Source organism: Camelus ferus, chromosome 13, assembly GCF_009834535.1.
Source record: "Camelus ferus isolate YT-003-E chromosome 13, BCGSAC_Cfer_1.0, whole genome shotgun sequence".
Classification (NCBI taxonomy): Eukaryota; Metazoa; Chordata; class Mammalia; order Artiodactyla; family Camelidae; genus Camelus; species Camelus ferus.
This window is the reverse complement of record NC_045708.1, coordinates 18,626,429-18,649,837: the sequence shown is the minus strand read 5'-3', so window position 1 is coordinate 18,649,837 and position 23,409 is coordinate 18,626,429. Positions and strand designations below refer to the sequence as shown.

The 23,409-nt window shown below is 51.0% G+C and overlaps 1 protein-coding gene across 10 annotated transcripts in view; it reads right to left on the bottom strand.

Annotated features, from left to right (window-relative positions):
- ZDHHC18 (zinc finger DHHC-type palmitoyltransferase 18) overlaps positions 1 to 22,420 on the bottom strand; it is a 30,427-nt gene extending 8,007 nt beyond the window's left edge. For 4 of the 10 annotated variants that reach the window (XM_032495597.1, XM_032495595.1, XM_032495598.1 and 1 more), the window contains exons 1-7: positions 21,806 to 22,415; positions 17,429 to 17,589; positions 4,680 to 4,829; positions 3,026 to 3,163; positions 2,868 to 2,916; positions 2,321 to 2,423; positions 699 to 811 (exon numbers count right to left, since the gene is read on the bottom strand). In XM_032495597.1, coding sequence (XP_032351488.1) covers positions 699 to 811; positions 2,321 to 2,423; positions 2,868 to 2,916; positions 3,026 to 3,163; positions 4,680 to 4,829; positions 17,429 to 17,589; positions 21,806 to 22,122 — 1,031 coding nt within the window. In that variant the 5' untranslated portion in view covers positions 22,123 to 22,415. Of the gene's footprint in view, positions 1 to 698; positions 812 to 2,320; positions 2,424 to 2,867; positions 2,917 to 3,025; positions 3,164 to 4,679; positions 4,830 to 17,428; positions 17,590 to 21,805 lie in introns of all 10 variants that reach the window. The other 6 variants (XM_032495591.1, XM_032495592.1, XM_032495590.1 and 3 more) reach the window with 5 other exon arrangements.
- Positions 22,421 to 23,409: the final 989 nt, after the last annotated feature.

The window sequence follows — 23,409 nt, the reverse complement described above, 5'->3', positions numbered from 1 at the left end:
GAATACCTGGCTTTTGGCCACAGAATTTATCCACTGTTAATTCAAATTGTCCAGCTTTCTGTTGGGCTCCCAGGCGGTGGGTAAGAGGAAAAGCAAGGATGAAAGGACAATGGGAGATAATGAGATTCCTACTGTCCCTTCCCCCAGGGCAGAATGGGTGACAGGCATATTGGGTGGGAGGAAGTGGGATGGTGTGGGGAAGTCTTAGCCACAGTGTCCACTGCACTTTAACTCCTGATCTGGCACTCTGGCACCCCCTGGTGTCAGGAAAGATCGGGCACTTCCCAGCAGGGCTGAGCCACCAGGGCTCTCTTCTGCCAGAAGGGAGACGGAGGCTGCACCCAGCCCAGCCATCACCACCAGAAGGGCAGTGTCGCTCAAGCATGGCGAAAACATTAATTGTGGATATCCCTGGGGAGTAAGATTACATGTGATATCTAATACTCCTCTTTTTAACATTTTGTACTTCATTTTCTTCTACAATGAGCAAGTGATTACAAATTACGGCTCTCTACAGAATTCCTTTATGTGACAAGCACCCCGAGTGCATTCAACAGGGGATGGTAGACAGAGGGTGTCTGTGGTGGGGGGAGAGATCTGTTGATTTAAGCACCTCTTTGAGAGGAGTGGACTCACAGGGCCACCCCCCACTGGCCAGGCCAGGACCCGTGACCTCTCGCCTGCAGCTCCTGGCTTACCTGGGAGGTAGGGGGCCGCAGAGCACAGCACAGCAGTTGGTGATAACACTTTTATGGCTGTAGGGGTTGACAGAGGCCTCACCGCCTCTCTTGTTGGACCACGAGCCTTTGATCTACAAGCAGGAAGGAAGTCTCTGGGTCAGGTATCTCCCTTCATTTCATTTTTTCTGGATGGTGGGGAAAATTGGTGAATTCTGAAACCAATTCTGGCTAGACTACTGGAGGGAACATGCCTTTAACCCAGGCCATTTAGTGAATGTGGAGGATTGTTGGGTGTTGGGGGGCACCCAGAAGAGGCCCTAACTGAAACAGAAGACAGAGCAGAGCCAAACAGAAGCTTCCAAAAGAAGTTTTTTGGGTGCATCCTTCCTTCTATGGCCTGCCACCTAAGAAGGAGGATAGTACAGGGCTCAGGCTGACCTGACCGTGAACTCTGGCTCTGCCACAGACTCATTGCATGACCCTGGACAGATCACCACTTCTCTGAGTCTCAATCCTCATTTGAAAAATAGGGGAATCTCTGACAACACTCTGGGAGAATTAGATGAAATCTTGCCCACCTCTAGCTCAGTGAAGCCAGCTATCAAAGGCACTGAGGAGATGAGCAGAAAAGGATACCTGTATGACTTTAACCCAGAGTTTTCCAAACTTACTTGGCCATGACACCCTTTTTTGCTTAACTCCTAGCAATATCCTGCAGAACCAGCCCCAGGAAACCACCTTGGGACATGCTGGCTGATATCATTTCTGCTCTGTGCCAATTACCTAGCACATGATACCCTATCATGCATGTTAAGTTTTGCTCCCCTGAATGGCAGGCTGAGGTCAAGAAATGTATTTTTTGTTGGACAATGGGCCTCGGAGCAGTATCCTATGGTGGCCCTGGAACAGATGCTCTTGTTTCCTTTTTTTTACTGTTTGGGAGGACAGGAAGGGGAGGTACATCTGGCCCAGGGTTGAACACACAGTGGGTGCTAAAACGCTTGCTGGTAGTGAACTACAAGGCAGGTCAAGAGGGTTGATAGAGCCCCACGCTTCTATCCAGGCCGCCCCCCTCACTAAGGATGCCTCAGAGAGCCCCAGGACACCCTGAAACCATCACATCTCTGCTGTGAGACACCCTGAGAACTTGTGCAGTGCGGTGGGGCCCTGAGAGCATGACCATGGCTTCTGGACCATTTCTGCTCTGTCTATTTCCAGCTGTGTAACCTTGGGGCAAGTCACTCAGCCATCAAATGGAGAAAAAGCATCCCTGTTCCTTCTGCTTCAGAGTTGGCAAAAGGACCCAAAGAGATGATGGAAACTCAAAGAACTCTAAAAATGGTAATAAGCCAGCCAAATGTAAGCTGGTTATGGTGTGAGTGCTGTTCTTACAGGGACAGGGAGAAAGGAACCTCAGGACCCTGGGAGCCTGCATGAGAGCTGAGGCATGTGGGGGCCTTGGGAGCCTGCACTGGGTCTCCCAGGGCCCAGCTGTGAGCACTGGAAGGAGGTGTCTGGCTGCCTCACATCTCTGCCCATGTCTTCCTGGCAGTGTGAGAGTCAGGGCCCACTGCAGCCCCTCCAAGCTCCCTCAGCCCTGCCTCCTTCCCACGATCCAGCCCAGTTCCAGCCTTACTCACATCTTCATTAGTCGTCAGGTTGGAGGCGACGAGGTAAGTGTGAAACCCTGAGAGGCCCAGGATGGACCAGATGGAGAAAAAGCAGATCACCAACTCCAGCACAGTGAGCAGGACAGTCAAGGACTCAGAGACCAGGGCTCGGAGCCTCCCCTGCGCCTGGGAGCTTGCCTTGCCCAGACTTTCCCACCTGTCCTTCTGTGGAGTTACTTCCTGTGGCCCAGTCACCACTTCTCAGGAGATCACTTCCTGGGCCCCAAGGAGGGTTGGGGAGGCCCCCAAGAGCAGGATGAGCCCAGGGTGACAGACGGTAGAGGGAACTGAGGATTCCAAGTACCAAGAGCTGTGGACATGGCGTGGTCCAGGGAGCCTGGCCTTAAGGGAGGACAGGGGCTGTGGCTCCTGAGGGTTCTCAGCCATCCCAGCCCCACCACAGCCCATTCAGAATTGGCTCTACATCATCCCTTCTGTTTACAGGTGTGGGGACTCGCCTCAGCTAAGGGGGTCCCACCAGGTCCCACCAGGGCTCCCCCTAGCTGACAAAGGATATCTCGCTGGTGTCTCCTTCAGAGTGGAGAGGAAGTTGCTTCCCTGAGAGCCTAGGGAGGAAGAAACAAGAGTGACCACAGCCCCTGTGACCCACAGCTGAGCTTGCCCGCTTCTCCTCCCGCTTGCCCCGACCCCACCCCCACTCCACCCCCAACTCACGCAGCGTCAGGTGGGTGACCACACAGGCGAAGATGAAGGCCGTCAGGAACGAGAGGGAGAGGATAAACGCATAGAAGAAGCGGTAGTTCCGTCTCCCCACACAATTTCCTACCCAGGGGCAGTGATGGTCAAATCTCTCTAGAAGAGTCAGGGGAGTTGCGTTAAGGCCGGCCTGGCCTGCAACTAGCACAGGTGTTTAGAGGCCTCTTGCCACAGCTGGGGCGCCCCCCACAACCCTCTCCACACCCACCAACTCTCAGTTCCTCGACACTCCCAGCCTCTGGTCCTTTGCGCATGGGTTCCCACTGCCTCACACATTCTTCCCCGTCTCTCGACCTGGTTCAGGGTTATTCTTCCTTCATGTCTCGGCTGCAAGGCCAACTCCAGACAAGGCGAGGCCCCTCTTATCGGCCCTGCTGCCCTGGCACTTATCCTTTGCAGCACTTTGCCCACATTTTCACATAAGTTACATACTTCTTTACAATTAGTGAGCTGGCCAGTTACCCCTAGTCAATTGTAAGCTCCATGAGAAGGCCTGAGCTGAATCCCAGAGTTTGGCAGTGCCTGGTATAAAGAAGATCCATAAAAAGTTGCTGCTGCCTGGCCCACCATCCTGGCCACATGCCAACAACCAATGACCCCTGCCTCTTGCTCTAGAACTAGAGGGTCAGAGAGGGGCTGGGCCACTATGTAACTTCTGGAGAACCGGCATCAGAGGCCCGGGCAGAGGGCTGAGCTCACACCAGCACTATGTCCCCAGAGGGTGGAGCCACACCCAGACAGGTGAGGAAAGTCCCCTGTGGGAATGTGGGTTATAAGCCCGCTGCAGGCCAGCGCCCTTCACAGGGGGTGGGTGGGGCAGATTCTCAGGGATGAATGACGCCCACTGAGTCACCCACTTCACTGCCTGCCATCCCAGGGTGTTCCCCACTGTTCTCTTGCTCAGGGAGCGCTGAGCTAGCATGATGAGCTCACCGCCCTGGGGACTGTGCACAGTCACTGTGGCTCAGCTCACCTGAGTCCTCTCCCATAGCCCTTCCCTTACGACACCCTCCCGGGGACACACCCTCGGTCCCCATCAGAGCTGCCTGGTCTCTGGAGAGCAGGGAGAGGGGACAAAACAGCCTCTGGTTCCCCAGCAACCACTGCAGTTGTGGGTCAGGAGCTTAGCTTCCAATCCTGGCTACATCCTCTCCACCTCACCAGCTTAAACTCCTCTGTTCCCAAATTCTCATCCCTCCAAATCCTGGGAAATAGATCAAAGTCTTTCAGTATAGCTGGCCTTGGGCCACTGGATCATAAATCAAACATATCTGGAATGTCACTGTTCCAGTCTCTGGTTCCTGGGAATGTGGCCCTACTGAGGACCAGGCTGAGGCCTGGGAGAAAGGTTCTGGGTGTCTCTGTGTCCACCCTCTACTAGAGCTATGGGGTGGAAATACACCAACCCTGGGCTGAAGCCAAGACACCACTGGTCACACTGAGAGCCCCTCCCCACAGTCCCTCCATAGTCAGAGCAAATCGGTGAACCAGACTTCTTAGTCAGTCCTGGATATTTCAGACACCTTCCTGCCCCCCATGAGTGACTCCCCTGTCTCCAGGGCTCTGTCTCTCTCAGGATTCCCCCCATCCCTCCCTGCTGCCTCCTACTTACCCACACAGTTGTCACAGACACTGCAGTGTGAGGTCCGGGGCGGCCGAAACATCTTGCAGGTGAAGCAGTACTTCAATTTCACCACCTGCCCATTGATCATCACCTCCCGGGTCCGAGGGGGTGGCCGGTACGTGGAACTGCCTGTGTTGTCTGAGAGTGGGAGGAGAGATAGATGGGGGATGGCCAAGCCCAGAGCCAGGAGCCCCAGGCAGGAGAAGCCAGTGCTGCCTGGCTGGGACAAGAGAAGCCTCAGGGAAGCTGTTTCTGGGCAACATTGCAGCAAAATGCCTGCTGAAGGTGGGGACAAATCTCAAGAGCTGCTACCACCACCTACTGAGACCTGCTATGTGTCAAGCACTGTGCTAAAGCTTAACACCTGCTCACACATCGCTCTAAATTGGAGAAGGAGATCCAGAAGGCTTAGTGAAGTTTATCTGCATCTAAACAAGCCTAGATTTAAGTTCCAGTCTCCAGAAGGTTGAGGAGACAGAGGGACAAAGTAAACAGTGAGAGTAAAGCTATGAGGAGACAATCAGATCCAGAATGTGGAAAGTCTGCAAGACCACTGGCCTGCTCTCTAACAAAAGTCAGTGTCAATATTGTACATCAACTATACTTCAATTAAAAAAAATTTTTTTAAGTCAATGTCACTTACAAAAGGAGAGAGGAGATGGTTCTAAATTAAAAGAGATTTAAGGGGGAAGGTACAGCTCAGTGGTAGAGTGTGTGCTTAGCAAGTATGAGATCCTGGGTTCAATCCCCAGTACTTCCCTTAAAAAAAAATTAAAAAAACAAAACACAGCAACAAAAAAGATTTGGAGGGCAATGGGGATAAAAATGACTACAGATTAGAAATTTGGGAGATACTAATTTTCCTTGATGTGATAATGGAATTGTCATTATGTAGGCGGCTAGTCTTAAATTTTGAAGAAACATGCTAAAGTATTTATGGGTAAAGTGTCTATGATGTGTATAATTTACTATAAAAAGGTTTAATAAGAACTATATACATATGTGTCTGTATCTGGACAAAAGACTCAAACAGGTATTTCATAAAAGAAGCTGTTCAAATGGCTAACAGACACATGAAAAGGTGCTCATACTCATTAGTCATCAAGGAAATGCAAATTAAAACCACAATATGCTACCAACACATATGCACCAGAATGGCTAGAATGGAAAAAAGAAATATATATCTATATATCTATAGATACATAGAGATAGAGATAGATATAATCTCAAGTGTTGGCAAAAATGTAAAGCAACTAGAACCCTCATATGACCACTATGGACAACTGCTTGGCACTAACTACCAAAGCTCAGCACACAGATCCCAGCAACCGCACTCCTAGGTATCTTCTCAGGAGGAAAGTGCATGGATTGACATGCACCAAAAGCCATGCAAAAGAATGTTCATAGCAACAATTCTCAAAACACCCAAAATCTGGAACTACCCAAACGCCCATCAACAGCAGAGTAGATAAAAAATTACAGTATAGTCACACAATGGCACTTTATATAGCAATGAGAACTAGTGACCCTCGACTACACACAGCAACATGAATGAATCTTACAGACGTTATGTGAAGTGGGGAAAAAAAAACACTGCAGATGTAAGAGCACAAAATGTTCACAATCAGGCAGAAGTAATCTATGGTGTTAAAAGTCAGAACTGTGGTTATCCTTGGAGGGGTGACAGAGATGAGAAAGGGGGTATTCTTGGGACACCCCTGTTTCTTGATCTGGGTACTGATTATGTGTGTGTTCCAACTGTGAACCCTCAACAAACAGAACATTTATGATTTGTACACTTCTGGTAAGCTTGTTGTATTTCAGTAAAAACCTAAAAAAAAAAAAAAAAGGAAAAAGAACAAAACAGAAGTAACTAATCTGAAGTCACAAGGTAGGTATGCTGTCAGAGCAGGAATCTGAACCCAAGTCTGCCATATGCAAAGCCCACAATTCTATCCACTGAGCCTCTTGGTACCCCAGGCCACAGAGGACCAACGTTCCCGAGAGCAGTGGCTCCTTCCTAGACAGAATCCCGAGAGTCGCATGGGGCTGCCTGTGATCCCCAGCCCTTAGCTATGTTCCCAGTCTTCACTTCCACTGGATCAACTCCCCAGATACTATCTCCAGTTTGGCCTCTTGCCCTCAACGATTACTTACTGAGTGCCCACAATGTGCCAGGCCCTCTTCTGGGCACTTGGCATATACCAGTGAGGCTGACTCACGTCTCACATTCCTAGCTACCAAAGAGACTTGTGCTAGGCTGTTTCACCGCCACCTCAACCGGGGCGTGCTTAAACTGGAACTAAGCATCTGAGCATCTCTTCCTTGGCAATGGCAGCATGGTCAAGGCAGGGGGTTTGAGGCCAATGGACACACTCTGAAAACTGGTTTTGCCACTAACTGGTTGTGTGTGAGACTGCAGTCAAATAAACTTTTCTGATCTTCAGTTTTCTCATCTGTAAAATGGGAATAACAGGTAGAGTGGAACATGAATTCTGGCTCCACCTCTTACTAGTTGGGTTTCTCCTGATGATATCACTTGCTAGATGTGCGGCAAGGCAAATTATTTAAACCTTCTGTGCTTCTGTTTCCTCAACCACTGAAATGGTGATAAGAGGAGAATCCACCTCATAGGGCTGTTGTGAATATTAAATGAATTAACACATGTGAAGCAGCACAAAGTGTTTAAGAAGTGTGCACTGTTACGATCAGCTCATAGAATTACTGAGCAAAAGGAGGGAAAGAGAACAGTCACTGAGTGCTACTATATGCTGAGCACTCTGCATACATTCTCCCCTTGAACCCTGATCACATTCCTGGAGGTAAGATTATCACCATCATCTCCAGGTTACAGTTAAGGAGACTTTTCAGGGAGGTTAAGTGACTTACCCAAGGCCACACAGCTAATAACTGGCAGAATCAGGATGTGAAGCCAAGTTCCCAAAGCCTGAGTGTGAGGTCTTTCTGTAAATTTTACAGTGTCATAATGAGTGTTATTTTTCCCCACTTGGTTCCTTCTTTCTGCTGATGGCATAATCCTAAGGGCTGGAAAGAACCTCAAAGAGCATGTAACACAGCCCCTGGCAAGTAGCAGATACATGGTAAATGTCCCTTCGCTGACTGCCTCTGTTGTAACTCCTTCAGTTTCAAATGAAAAAAGGCCCAGAGAGGATAGGAGATTTGCCCAAGGTCACACAGCCAGTGAGTGGCAGAGGCAGGGGAATCCAGTTTGGAGTCTCTTTGCAGACTAACCCTTCTCCCTCATCCCTGCCTGGCCAGTCGCTGGGTTTGGTCAGGTTCTTCCCTCATAACCTGTCACTCTTCCAGTCCCAACACCCAACCCAGACCAGGTCTGTGTCACCGAACAGCTTCCCCAGAAGACTCCCTGCTCCCAGACCCTCTGCCTTTCAGCCCCTCTTGCACACACTGTCATATTCCTCTAAATAAGCCCTTTCAAGTCACTTCCCAGCTCAAAAACTTCACTGACCTCCTCTAAAAAACAAGATAAAGGACAGACTTCTTGTCCTGATGTTAGGGCCCTCCACATTAAGGCCCAAGCATCATTCCCAGCCTTCCTCCCACTACCCTTCCCCAGCTTTCTGCCCCTGTTCCCGAGCCCCGGCCCTCCCTTCTCTCTGCTCACCAGGACTCGCCTGGGCCCTGTCAGCAGCCTCTTTGACCAAGGCAGCCTCGGGGGCTGTGAGGCCTCGTACATGGCGCCTGAACACACTCACTGCTCCATGCTGAGTTGTGACAGGACAACTGTGTGTGTAAACTGTCTCCCCAGCTGGGCCCTAAGTCCCTTGAGAGCAGGGACAGTGGAATAAACAGGCAGTCCTGGGCCTATAAACTATGAGGCAGCAGGCAAAGAGGAGAAAAAACATCTTCTGGATGCAGGCAGGCCTGGAGTACAAATCCTGACCCTTCCGTTTATGAGCTGGTACCCTTGAGGAAGTTGCTTAACCTCTGTGAACCTGCTGTTGCATCTGTAAAAGCAGACAAATGGTGGGGAGGGAACAGCTCAGTGGTAGAGTGTGTGCTTAGCATGCACGAGGTCCTGGGTTCAATCCCCAGTGTCTCCATTAAAATAAACAAACAAACAAATCTAATTACCTACCCTGCCCCCAAAAATGTTTTAAAAATTAAAAAAAAGTAGACAAATAACAACTACCTTGAAGGATTGGATGAATCAGGAACAGTATCCATAAAGGAAGTGGAATTCGGTGAGTACCTACTAGTAGATGTTTTTATGAGAGGCAGCAAGGCACAGGCTCTGGAGTCTGAAACATTGGGTTGGAATCCTAGTTTTGCTACCCACTTGCTACTTTAGGAAGTGCCTTCACTTCTCTGAGCCTCAGTTTCCTCAACCATAAAATGGAGACAAGAGGGTCTCAATCTCACAGGGCTGTAGTGAGGGCCGAATGAGATGCTGCATGGACAGCCCTGAGCACAGTGCTGGATTCATGGGCGCCTCAGTCCCAACAAACACTCGGGCTGTGAAACCCCCAGGTGTAGAAATCCCTCTTTCCAAAGCTGTTGAGACTACTCCAAACACAACCCCTAATCCTGCCCCATGGGCCCGGGTCCCTGCGCATGCCCCTGCCCACTGCTGCCTCCTAGGCTTGAACACAGGCTTTGGAGCAAGACAGACATGTGGGTATAACTCTCAGCTTAATCATTTACTAGCTGTGTGATGTGTGTCAAGTCGCTTAACTTCTCTGTGCCCTCATCTGCTAAAAAAGAAAATGGGAACTAAACCTACTTCCTAGTGCTGTGAGGAGGATCAGGTGAAAATTCATCAACTGGGTTTAGCAAAGTATCTAGCATCTGGCAAGAGCTTAATAAATACTAGGCATTATTATTGTTGTTGTTTTTATGAAACACTATATTCCAAACTGATTCATGAAGAAACTTCAGAACACAACCCATCTGTGAGTGAAGGACAGCCACACACGTTTCAGAACTAAGAGAACAGTTACTGGAATCCTCACTGGATTCCCACAGGCCCTTCCCCAAGGCAAGAAGGGAACTCCAACCAGTATGTTCTGGCCTCCAGGGTCGGGCTTCCTCCTCTCCAGAACTCTGAGAAAGAGGAAGTGAAGCTCTGCACACCCAGCTTCCTCGGGCTGCCACGAGCTGGAGGGGGAAGAGAGGAGAAGGTGCTACCAAGATGCTGAGTAAACTCACCAACTGCAGGGCCCTAAATGGAGCAGGTCGGAAGCTTTGCGGGGATGCTGCTATGGGGGCTGAACCCCGAGCCGCGGGGTGGGGAAGATAAGCAGCTCTCCCGCTGCTTTTTCTCAGGCCAGACGACGCTGACCAATCACTGCCCTGGACTTGGCCTCAGAATCCTCCTCAATACACTCCTCCCAGCAGCCATTACCAGTGGTAGCTTGTTAGCACCCAGAGCAAGCCCACTTGCCATTCCTGACCACAAGGCTCAAGCCTCTTAAGTCTCAACAGAGAAAAACCATCTTCAAAGTGCCCTGACATTCGCTGTCTCACTTGCACAAAAAATGCACTGGGCTAGGCAAGGGGACGTGTGCCCACATTTTACCAACTTCACTCCAATAGTATAAGGTGGGGCTGAAATCAGAACCCTTGTCATCCATTCGTTTGTCCATTCTTTCTAACACTAGCACCTACTACGTCAAGAAATTGTACAAGACCCGAGGTGGCAGGTGAGAGAAGTAGGGGGCAAGTACACAGAGATGAGTCGAATATGGTTGCTTTGTTCACCCAGTTCAGAAAATACTTGTTGAAGAAACGAAGGAAGGAATGATAAGAGATGCTATCCCTGCCCTAAGGAAAACTAAGATCCACTCCAGGGCTCTTTCTGCTTCAGGCTCTTCCCCTCTTGCTAGTGAGGCCTGCCTGCTGCCCTCCACGTGGGAGAGTAAAGACCCCGGGACTGGACGTGGTAATGAGGAAGGAGAGGCTCCTTCTCACTGAAGGGCTGGGAGAAACAATGACTCTCTCACGCCTTCCTCCTGACCAAGGGGCCTGCTATGGGTCTCTTCACCCAACCACAGCCCCGGAAAGGAGCAGGCAGGCATTCTGCAGTCTGAGCTTGACCGGCTGGGGCTGTGACTGAAGTCCAGCGGCTGGAGGGAAGCCCCCGTGGGCTGGCCATGAGCCACTGAGAAGGCTTTAGTGAGGGAAGGCAGGGGATTTCTACCTGCCCTGCGGGGCCCTGACTGATAACTTTCTGCTGTTCCTACCCACGGAGGAAACAGCTGCAGGGCTGCAGTCCCCCAGCTTCCAGGCCAGCAGGAGGTCAGCCACAGTGCCCAGGCTGTGAGCACTGGGTCACTGTAATCCCCACCCAATCATTTCAACTCATTCCAGGGTTTTATGAAGCCCCTACCACATACAGGCTTACTAGCAGGCCTGGGATACGGGAAGAGTTCACCCTGAGGGCAGAGTGAGCAGGAGAGAGAACAGAGTCAGTGCAAGAGGCAGTGTGAGAACTAGAACAAATAATCCTAAAATTTACATGGAATCACAAAAGACCTAGAACTGCCAAAGCAATACTTAGGAAAAAGAACAAAGCTGGAAGCAAAATCCTCCCAGACTTCAGACAATGCTACAAAGCTACAGTAATCAAAACAGCATGGTGTTGGCACAAAAACAGACATATGGATTAATGCAACAGACTAGAGAGCCCAGAAATAAAACCACACACCTACAGTCCATTAATCTTCGACAAAGAAGGCAAGAATATATAATAGAGAAAAGACAGTCTCTTCGGCAAGTGGTGTTGGGAAAGCTGGACAGCAGCATGTACATCAATGAAGTTAGAACACTGCCTCACTCCATACACAAAAATAAACTCAAAATGGCTTAAAGACTTAAACACAAGACAGAACACCATAAACCTCCTAAAAGAGAACATAGGCAAAAACCTTCTCTGACATAAATTGTAGCACTGTTCTCCTAGTCAGTCTCCCAAGGCAATAGAAATAAAAGCAAAAATAAACAAATGGGACCCAATTAAACTTATAAGCTTTTGCACAGCAAAGGAAACCATTAACAAAACAAAAAGACAAGCTATGGAATGGGAGAAAATACTTGTAAACAAAGCGACTGACAAGGGCTTAATTTCCAGAATATACAAATAGTTCATACAACTCAATAACAAAAACCCAACAACTCAATCAAAAAATCGGCAGAAGACCTAAATAGACATTTCTCCAAAGAAGACATACAGATGGCCAATAAGCACATGAAAACATGCTCAATATCACTAATTATCAGAGAAACGCAAATCAAAACTAAAATGAGGTATCAACTCATTGTACAATAGCCATCATTAAAAAGTCCACAAATGATAAATGCTGGAGAGGGTGTGGAGAAAAGGGAACCCTCCTACACTGTTGGTGGGAATGCAATTTGGTGCAGCCACCATGGAAAACAGTATGGAAGTTCCTTAAAAAACTAAAAATAGAGTTACCATTTGATCCCGCAATCCCACTCCTGGGCATATATCCAGAGAAAACTCTAATTCGAAAGGATACATGCACCCCAATGTTCACAGCAGCACTATATACAACAGCCAAGACATGGAACCAACCTAAAGTCCATTGATAAATGATTGGATAAAGACATGATGCATATACAATGGAATACTACTCAATCATAAAAAAGAATAAAATAATGCCATTTGCAGCAACATGGATGGACTTAGAGATCATCATACTAAGTGAAGAAAGTCAGACAGAGAGACAAATATCACATATCATTTATATGGGGAATCTTAAAAAAATGATACAAATGAACTCACTTATAAACCACAGAAAGAGACTCACAGATATGGAAAACAAATTTATAGTTACCAAAGGGGAAAGGAGAGGGGTAGGGAATAAATTAGAAGTCTGGGATTTGCAGACACAAACTATTATATATAAAATAGATAAACAGCAAGGTCCTAATGTATAGCACAGGGAACTACATTCAATATCTTGAAATAACCTATAATGAAAAAGACCATACATACATGTATAACTGAATCACTATGTTGTACACCAGAAACTAACACAACATTGTAAATCAACTACACTCCAATTGAAAAAAAATAAATAAAGAGGCACTGTGAGTCAAGTGTGATGACTCTGGGGCCAGCGTGATCTCATTGTGAAACCTGGCCTGGCCCTTTGTCAGCTTGTGTTTGAGGAAGTTGCTCAAGGTCTCTTGAGCCTCAGTGTTCTTGCTGGGTTAATAATATCAACCCTGTAAGATGATGATAGAGATTTTCTATTTAGAGCAAGTGGCTTCTGCTAACAGGGGTGATACAAATTTTCCTTATAAAATACATTTAAAAGATAGAGATGGAAAGGTCTAACCCACAGCTGATCAATCAATGGTGTTATGGGTGTCTATACTTAATACCGCGAGAACACAGGGCAGACTATGTGGGGTCGGGGCAGGAGGCAGTGTTCAGGAAAGCAACAGGAGATGAAGCAGCAATGCAGCTGGATCAGAAACAGTGAGACCTCAGGCCCATGGGGGAGGAGCGCATGGCAGTAGAGGGGACCCCGTTGGCCAGGGCCAAGGCACACAGGCATTAATGTGCAGCATGGCTGGGGCCCTGGGAGTAGAAGGAGATGAGGAGGGAGGGTGGGCTGAGCCTGCCTTGATCCTGTAGGCAAGTGCGCCACATAGGGCGAGCTTTCAGGAAGGTGGGAAGTGATCTGCTGTTTCCAGGAAAGTGGGAGATGGTTTGTTTCCTGGACATGACACTAAGCAACACTGAGTCACATGATGAGAAAGTCATTCTCCTTCAATTCTCTTTCAAGCTTTGACTCATTCCAGGGGAAAGTCTCAGTTTTTAATACTTAATACTTGTGATCTTCACAGGCCTCAAAGTGATTGATTTCCTCAGGCAACTGTAACCACTCAGAATTCTGTAACAGGGGGAGTATAGCTCAAATGGCAGAGCACATGCTTAGCATGCACGAGGTTCTGAGTTCAATCCCCAGTACCTCCTCCAAATATAAAAATAAATAAATCCAATTACCTCCCCCTCATAGAACAAAACAAAAAAGGAATTCTGTAACATTGTTATGTTTTTATTTTTATGATTATCTTCTATTTAGAGCAAGTGGCTTCTGCTAACAGGGGTGATATAAATTTTCCTTATAAAACACATTTAAAAGTGAGCCATTTACAGGAAAATACTAAAGAAAGGAAAGCACAAGGTGAGGTGCAGAAAGGGTAAAAATCACAAAGGTTGTATGTACTCCCATGACCAATCTTCAGGAAATGCTGCTGAGAGTACTAGGAAATCACCCAAATTCTAGGCCAGGCAGGGCCAGGGTCAAGTCTGGGTCTTGGAGAGACAACTGTGATAGAGGGGAGAGGGCAGTCTGGTCAGTAAAGCCCTGAGGCAATCCAGGTGGAAAGTGAGGTGTGTCTGCACAGGGGCAGTGGGCTTCAGGACTTAAGGAGACAACCTGGAGGCAGACAAGATGCGGTCTGTGACCTGCTGTGTGGTGGCAGAGGGGGAGGCCACCTCTGCTTCTGTTGCGTGAGATGTACCTGTGGCCAAGTGTCTGTCACTCGGATTCATATCATCTCTCATCAGACCAAGTGCTTCTTGGGGACAATGTTCCCACCTCCTGAGTCTTTTTCAACTGCCCAGAGCACGTGGCCCCTCAGGGGGATCTAGCTGCATAGCTCGCCAACCAACAAGTCAAGATCTCAGACCAGGGTGACCAACCAGCCTGGTTTGCCTGCAACTTTGGGGTTTCCCAAGTCAGGAGACTTTCAGCACTAAAACAGGGACAAACTGCAAACTGGGAAGAGCTGGTCACCCCACTTCTGAAGGTCCTTGCAGTATGGGAGTCCTGGGCCAGATCCTGTGGGGCTGGAGTTGCTGGCCTCTGGGGGCAAAGTGAGAAGCTCACACTGTCTGCATGGGCCCAGGCCCTGGTAATCAGCTCACATTTATATGACCGGCACCACCCACCTCAGAGCCGGCCCCCAACCTCTCAAAAAGGTTGTGACCTTAGTCCTTTTCAAGAAAATATGTTTCACCCTAACTAGAAGTCTCCAGTTCAAGTTTAGAATTCAAAGGCCCCAAAATGCCACTTTCCAGGCTTAGGAACTGTTCTCAAAGGAATGTTTCTGACCCCAACATTCAGGGGCCCACAAGACTGACTCCATCCCATCTTCCAAACGTAATCCCCCAAATTCTCTGAAGCACTCCTTGTGTCCAGCCAACATGGCCTGCTCGGGTACCACACTTGTCCCCTCTCCTTCCCTCCCCCTGTTCCATTTGCACACTGTGGGGGCTCCCTTCACAAATCTTCCTGTGCTTGAACTCCACTCAAACTTTACAGGTATGGCTCAAGGCACCTCTCCATGAAGCCTCTCCGTATCTTCCAGGCAGAAGATACTCCTGGTTTCTTTGATCTTCTTCCAAAGCCTAGTCTTACCTGTGGCAGCCAGTCAGGCCTTCCACCTTGGACTGAGCTGGCCTGGAAACCACCAGAGGGCAAGGTTCACATCAGATACCCCCTCCTCCTGCAGTCAGGAGTAGCATATAGAATTAACACATAAATGATCAAACCCATAATGCCTAACTGGGAGAAATTTCAACTCTCTCCACCAGCCACCCATGGACAGCAAGGAGGGCCTCCACAGAGGCTTGTTCATTCGGCCGACATCGCTAAGCCCTTCACACAGCAGACAAGGTGAACAAGACACCATCCAGGAAAGGCTCCCGGGCCTCCCTGACAATTGACAATTGCGTCATGGCCAGCACGCAGCACAAGCCAAGGCAGAAGGACAAGGTGCTCTGGGACTGTGTCACGAAGGTGTGGCCCAACTGGGGTTACAAAGCTTCCCAGGGTTGGGGACGCTTGAATTGGGACCTAAGGATGACAGGACTGTGGCCATGGGAGACTGGGGACATGTCCCTGCTGCCATCTCTGAAGAAAAAGCAAGGGGACTGGGAGTCAAGGCTCTGCACCTCTGCTCCCGGCCATGGGATCCCCTGCCTCAGCTTCCACATCGGCACAGCCAGGCTGTGGTGAGGATTTGCGGGGATAACGGAGGGAAGGCACTCAGCCCATAGTCAAGGTCTCCCCAAACATGGGGGATTACTGTTGTCAATATGACCCAAACAGTTCACAGGAGGCCAGAGGATTCCAGGCAGCCAGACCTGAGACGGGGCTGAGCTGGACAATAATTCTGCCCCCACCTGGAGGGAGAAGCGGGGCTGCCACAGAGCCTCCCCAGCTGCCAGGTCAGACTGAAGGATTCTGAAGGAGCAGAAACCCCGGAGGCTGAGCAGCCAGGCCCGGGGCTGCGAGGGGGAAGGAAGCTGGATGCGGGCAGAGGAAGACAGCAACCGAGGGCGTGGCTGAGAATAGGCCGGGGCAGAGGAACAAGACAAAGAACAGACAGGAGTCAGAGAACATCCTCTCCCCTCCCGCCTGTCGTCCTGAGCTGCTCCAGAGAATTAGCAGGATGACTTCCAGGATGGACGCAGCAGGGCTCTGACATGCACAGGCTGCCAGGTCTCTTCAGAGGCAGCTGGGGATTTAAAAGCCTGACTGAAAGCCACCCTGTTAGGGGAAGTAGCCAACCAAGGACCGGAAACCCCCAAGGTGTGCAAATAACCACGTCACTTCTCAGCAGGAAGGAGCTGGGGTGGAGCAAGCTGAGATTAAGGGCCTGGCCTTGGTGCCCAGTCATCCGGGGCACCCATGCAGTGTTCTGGGAGGCACAAAGGGCCAACTGGATTGCTGGGAGCACAGGTCCTTAATGGCCACACTGGCCTTCCTGCCATTCCTCAAACACATCCATCTGCTTGCCACTCCAGGCTTTGGCTTTTACTGTGTCTGGGTTGCCTGTTACTGGCTCCATTGGGCCATTCAGGGCTCATTTCAAATGCTACCTCCTCCCAAGGGCCCTGCCTGACCACCTAATCTAGCCCACTCTCCACACCACCGTGCTCTCCTCCAGATAACCCAAGCGGCTTAACTTCTCATCTCAGCAGGTTTTTGCTTCTTTGCTCAGAGGTCATCTCCTTCACAGGCCTTCCCTGCCCCGCCCCATTTACAATCACACACCCTCCACCAGCCCTCATCCTGCCTCCCCGCTTTTCTCTGTGTGCCATCCTAGACATTTAATTGTTGACTGTCTTTCTCCTCCCACTGGAATGTCAGCTCCAAGAGGATGGGGATTACCATCGGATTTGTTTGCTGCTGTCACGCTAGCATCTAGAAAAGTGCCTGGTGCACAGTAGGGGCTGAGTAAGTGTTTGATGAATGAATGAATAAGTGTATGTGAATGTTTAAAAGCAGGGGTGCTGGTCAGAGTACCCGGGATCTCATCTCAGCTTTTCCACTTCCTATGTGATCTTCGACCATTTACTTAACCTCTGTGAGACTCAACTTACTCAGTAAAGGAGAATAACATCAGCACCTATCTCACAGGATCACTGGGGGATCACACAAGATCAAGCACAGAGAGGCGAGCACAGTGCTGGCCTGCAGTGCCCACTCAGTACTGCCTGCTGTCAGCACCAGCCCTCATGTGCTAGCATTTCTCGCTTATTTGCTCACTTGTTTACCCTCTGTTTTCTCCACTCCAGTGTCACCTCCAGCCTGCCCTGCTCACTCCTGTACCCCCAGTTCCCAGCACAGTGTGGGAAGAGAAAATTAGGCCTCCTCTGGAATCAAGGAATGCAGAGCTGGGAGACATGGCTGTGGCTGGAGTAGGAGCCTCACCGATCTGTTTCTCCAGGGCGGCTGCCTCACAGACGGTGGCCCGGGGTAGGATCCCGGGGTCGGTGAAACTTGTCTGCAGCAGGCAGCTCATGACGAAGAAGAAGAGGATGGCAGCGATGATGGGGATGGCGAGGGTCAGCTGGCGGGCCAGGAAGGGACAGCTAGAAAAAGAGAGAAAGAGAGGAATGAGCAGACACCCAAGGGCTACCTGGGACACAGGGCTGCAGCACCAGGCAAATATCACCACAGTCCTGAATAGAGCCTTTCCCAGAGGCAGAGGTACGGCCCCTAGGTGAGGTACAGCCACTTGCCACCCTTCAGTGTCTAGAGCAGACACCAGTAATTGATCCTTGTGCTTTCTCCCTAAGCCCTTGGCAGATGTGATCAACAGATCCCAGCACCCAACTTCTGCACGTGGCCGCAGTCTCAGAATCCTTCTAAACACAGTTTCAGGTAGCCACTACCAATGAACTGGACTGTCACTTGAGATGAACCATCCATGACAGCTGTTCATTCATTCCTTTGGTCACTCCACAAACATTTACTGAGGTCTTCTCCATGTTAAGGGCAATACATGCAGCAGGGATAACGGCAGTGAATTATACAAGAGTCCCCTCGCTCCTTCCCTCAATGAGGCTTATGGCCTAGCGGGGGAAACAGACATGTAAACAGAGAATTGCCACACAGGGCTTTGCATGTTATAACGGGGAAGGGAAAAGCAGTAGAAGAGTTAGGAAAGACTGGCTGAAGGAGATAATGCCTAAGCTAAAATCTGAAGCATGTGTAGGGTTAGCCAGGTGAAGGGGATTTGGGGGAGAGAATGATCCAGCCACTGCCACTGTCACCCCAGGGCTGGCCTTGCCCCCCTGACCCTAGTGAGTTCCAACAGCCTATGCATGGGTCTGACTTTGAGGCCCACCCATATAATTAACCGCCGTCCTATGCAGCCTTCCCTCCCAGAGCCAGAGTGGCACTTGATGGGGTCAGGAACTACTATTTGGGGATGACAGACGCCGGGAAGCCTGAATCAGCCAAGGTTCCAGGAGCTGGCGCAGTAGCAGGAGCAAACCTGTGGGTAAATACAGGCTGTTTCCAGAGTCTCCATTGTTGGAGATACTGGCTACCAGAGAGGCCCTTCCCTCGAGGAGCAGAGACTGCCAAAACCAAGGGCTCCGAGAGGGCTACGCTGTGCTCCAAACATCTCAGTGGTCCCCAGATCTGAGCCTCAAACAGAGCTGGGCCCTCCGTGTCACCCATCTAGCAACTCAACCAGTTCATGTACAACCAGACTTCTTGGGAGATGGAGGAGACTTGAAGTCTGAGACATGTAGAGCCCCCAGAAACACCAAGTCCTAGCCCTCTGGTTTTACAAAGGGGAACTCCAAAGCCCACAGCCAGATCCAAGGTCACTTAGACAGGCAATGATAGAAGTGGGGTCTGCAGGCTTCCAGCAAATGCTGTTCATTCATTCAACAAATAAATGTATCTGCTATATGACACTTAATTGTATATACTGTCTTGAGTGCCTACTACATTCCAGGCCCTGTTCTAGGTACTGTGGATACAACAGTGAGAATAAGTGCCTGTTCTCACGGAGAGATGGGCAAGAAACTAACAAAAAGCGTAAGTATAGTATGTCAGATGGTGCCAAGTGCTTTGGAGAACAAGTCAGGACAGAGGGGATAGGAGGAAAGGAGGTGGTTTGCTACGTATAGGGATGGTCAGGGAAGGACAGGAGAAAGTGAGGGAGTGAGCCATGAAGCTATGTGAAGAGTATTCCAAACAGTGCAAAGGCCCTGAGGTAGGAGTGTGCACAGAGAGGCCAGTGTGCCTGGGAGGGAATGCACAGGAGAGAGTGGGAGATGGGGACAGAGAGGGAGCCAACACCAGGGGTCTGGCTCTTAACCAGAGAGCCAGGGAATATTCAGATCTGACTTGGAATTAAAGGGGCACTCTGGCTGCTGTGTGGGGATGGGAAGCAGGGCAGAAGCTGGGAGCCCTGCTGGGCGGCCTGTGCAATAATGTACCTAATCAAACAGTGGAGAAGACCCTTCACAGCAGAAAAGGCCTAGGGCTGCGTTTACCTTTCCCCAGAGCCGTGGGAGAGTGCGAGTGCCTCTCACCCTCCAGGCCCTCATCACCAGAGCGCCCATCTGCCAGGTTCCTACTGAGGTTTCACCCTAGTCCAGACCCAGGTGGGCTTTCAGCCCAAACCCAAACTCTCTTGCCAATGCTACCAACCCAAGTGAGGAGGAGCAGAGAAAAATATGAGATGATTCACAAGCTCTCCCAGAACCCAGAAGTCCTCACTTCCTCCCTCTCTGGGGACAAATCTGTCACCAGTGAAGATATCCCCTCAGCCAGAGAAGGTTTTGCTTCCGAACTGACTGAATCCCACACTGTGGGGTCACAGGGGCCAACTGTGGCAAGCACCACTTCCTCCTGCCATGGCTGCAGCCCTGTCTGGGAGGACTGAGGGAGCTCAGGGATGCTGGAAAAGGCATTTTTAAAAAATCCACGTGGGTCAGCCCAGAGAGGTGGATCTGAAACTCAGCCCAACAGTCATGCTGGAGGCTGGGGGCTCTGCTTGTTAAATTACCCCAGAACTTTTTATCCACCCTGAGTCAGAAAGAAAGGGTGAAAGGGAGAAGCTAATTCGTAGGAAGTCCTCACCTTGCTTCAAGGGGAAACCCAAGGTTGCAGATATATAGTCTGGCAGCTAGAAAGGGTACCCGGGGGCCAGTGTCTTTGTGGCAGCTTTACCATGACCCTTGGGAAGGATTTTTTGGTGATGGACAACAAGTAACAGCAACATCCAGCATTAAGTGCTTATTACCAGCTAATAGCTTCCATGAATGACTTCACGTCATCCTCACGACAACCTGAGGGGGCAGGTAGTATTATAAACTCCATTTTATAGATAAGGAGACAGGGGTTCTCAGAAATAGAGTGACTGTCCTGAAGTCACACACTTACTGCTTGGTGGAGCTGCGATCTGAACAAGCTCTGCTGGCTACAGAGATGGAGTTCTTAACCATCTGTATAATTCAGTAAGATCACAAAGGGTGGGTAGGTGGGGCTCATGCAGCATGGGGTGGGTGTGCATTTGTGTGCACCTGTGAGTGTGTGTGTGCAAGGAATCACAAAGCAGGTGGCTCAGGCTGGAGACCAAGGGTAGAGTGGAAAACTTCTGATACAAATATGTGACCCTGGTAAAGTGACAGGCATCCCCTCCTCCATCCATGAAATGGAGACTACTGTGTGGGTCAATCCTGGGTCACTGGGGATATGAAGAGGTCAAAAACCCATGGGGGCAAATATGACTTGTCACATGAAAATACGCTGGACTCTTGAAAAATAACAAGGCATTGCAGCTGTTCCTGCCGTGGAACAGGTCAGAGGGTGTTCTGGAATGCTGGGAAGGGAAAGAAAGCCAGGAGGTCAGGAGGATGGGGACAGGGGCCTGGGAGATGTCTGGGGGGACAGGAGGAGATGGAGGGAAGGACAGGAAGCTCTGGAGAAACTAAGGAAGGTGCTGGAGAGGAAAAGGAAGGCATGAGAGGACCTAGGGTGAGAACGACTGAGGGGAAAGCCCGGGGAGGGTCTGAGAGTAGAGAGATGACTAGGGGACCTAGTCCAGACCCTAGAGGGACCCTGAAGGGAATCCAGAAGATGTACAGGGAATCTGAGGTGGGAGCATGTAGCCAAAGGACAAAGGAAGAAATTCAGGTTTCTGGAAGGGATTTAAAGAAAAGATGTCTCAAGGGGTCAGAAAGAACCTGGAGGTTAGGCAAGAGATGGTCCAGGGGATAGTGAGGGGAGGGAATCTATCCAAGGAGCTGAGGAGACCTGTAACAGATTGAGAGGGCAGAGAGGATGAGGGTCCTGGAGGGACATGGGAGGGTGGTGTTCCTGGCAGAGGCTGGCAAAGGCAGGGTGACAGGGGAGGACGGGGGTGCTAGGGAGGGGCCAGAAGGGATGGGGTGGCTGACAGAGGTGGAGGGCACAAGCTTAGATGGTGATCCAAATTGGCAAGGGAGGATGTAGAGTCTGGGAGAGTTGGAGGGGACCAGGAAGGACAGATAGGAGACAAGCAAGGAGACTGGAGAGGCCTGAGGGCAGATTCTGAGAGGCACAGGGAGGATGCCCGCCAAGGAGGAGCAGGGAGGGGAGGGTGCTTGGCAGGTGCTAGGAAGGGTGGAGTGTCCAGGGTGATGGGAGAGGACGGGGAGCCCAGTAGGGGATCAAAGGGGGCTGGAGTGCCTGCCCATCAAGGGCTGAGGAAGGAGGTGGGGGTGGTGCGCGGCAGGGGGCAAAGGGGATCGGAGGGAATAGGGCGCCTCAGTGGGCAGGGAAGGGAGGCGTCGCCAAACTCACTCGAAGACGAAGAAGAGGACGGTGGTGGTGAGGATGAGCAGCAGCGTGAGCGCGAAGACGCCGCCGTGGCCGGCCAGCATGAGGCGGCCGCCGCAGTAGAAGCGGTTGCGGCCAGGGAACACTTCCCACTTGCGCCGTGGGCGGCGGCGGATGCTCCCGCTGCCACTGCCGCTGCTGCTCCAGCGCGACGCGGCGGCGGGCTGCGGCGGGCCGGGGCCCGGGCCGGGGTGCGCGTCGGGGCCGGGGCGGCGTGCCCCGGGGGAGGAGGGCGGCGGGGCGGCCCCGGGGCTGATCTGCTGGTACTCGCAGTCCTTCATACGGCCGGCCGCGGACCTCGGCTCCGCGCCCCGCGGGCGGGCCGGGCCGCACCGGGACCAGGGCCGAGCGGAGGAGGTGGAGGCGGAGGCGGCGGCGGCGGCGGCGGCGGCGGCGGCGGCGGCGGCGGCGGCGGCGGCGGCGGCGGCGACGCGCGCGCGGCGCTCGCTCGCAGGGGCGGCCCCACCGCCGCCCCGCCCCGCTCCGCGCGGCCTCCCGCCGCAGCGCCCCCTCCGCCTGGGCCCGGGATGGCGCTCCGGCCCCACGGCCCGGTCCTGACCCGCTGCAGGGTCCTGACCTGCTGAAGGGCCTTGACCAGTCCCCTGCAGCCCCGGTCGCTTCTGCACAATGACGCGGCAGCAGATGCGCGCTCCACGACTCTTTCAGTTCTTTTGCAATCAAACCGTTTGCTGGCCGTCCCCTGTATGCGGGGCACCGTGCCAAGCGCCGAGATTTGAGAGGCGGACTCCGGGATCTACTTCTGGCAATCTGTATTTCCAGTCTTCACCCATCTCTGATGACTTAATGGACAGGCATCTGGGGGGGGTGGGGGGCAGGCAGGGGTAGGGATGGGAACACAATCTGCTTTGACAGCCAAGGGCCTGTTAACTATTGTCTTGAAGCTCTAAGTGCCCAAGGGGTATGTGTGGCACATCCTCTGTCCTCCCTCACCCAGCTCTGTGATCTGGCCCCAGACCCAGGTTTCCTATCACCTAGTTCAGGGCTGAAGCCACAGGGCCCCAGTGTTTTTCAGGGATTCTGGGTGTATTAGTTTTTTATTGCTGTATAACAAATTATCACAAATTTAGTGGCTTAAAACAACACACATTGTATCACACAGGTTCCAGGTCAGGAGCTGCTGCACAGCTTAGCTGAGTTCTTTGCTTAGTTTCAGAAGGCTGCAATCAAGGTTTTAGCAAGGCTGCGTGCTTGTCTTAAGACCCAACCGGGGAAGAATTCACCTGCAAGCCCACTCAGGTTTTATTGGCAGAACTTACTTCCTTGTGACTATCTGACTGAGGGCCTGGGATTTTTGCTGGCTGTTAGCTGGAGGCCTCCCTGAGGTTCCAGAGGCCACCTGCGGCTCCTTGAGGTCACCACAGTTCCTTGCCATGTGGGCTTTTCCAACATGGCTGCTTACTTCATCGAGCCCACAGGGAGAGTCTCTAGCTCCAGCGTTCTATATACGGTAACTTGTTATATGTGTGACACCATCACCATATTCTGTAGTTTAGAAGCAAGTCACAGGTCCCATTTGAACACAAGAGGAGAGGATCACACAAAGGTGT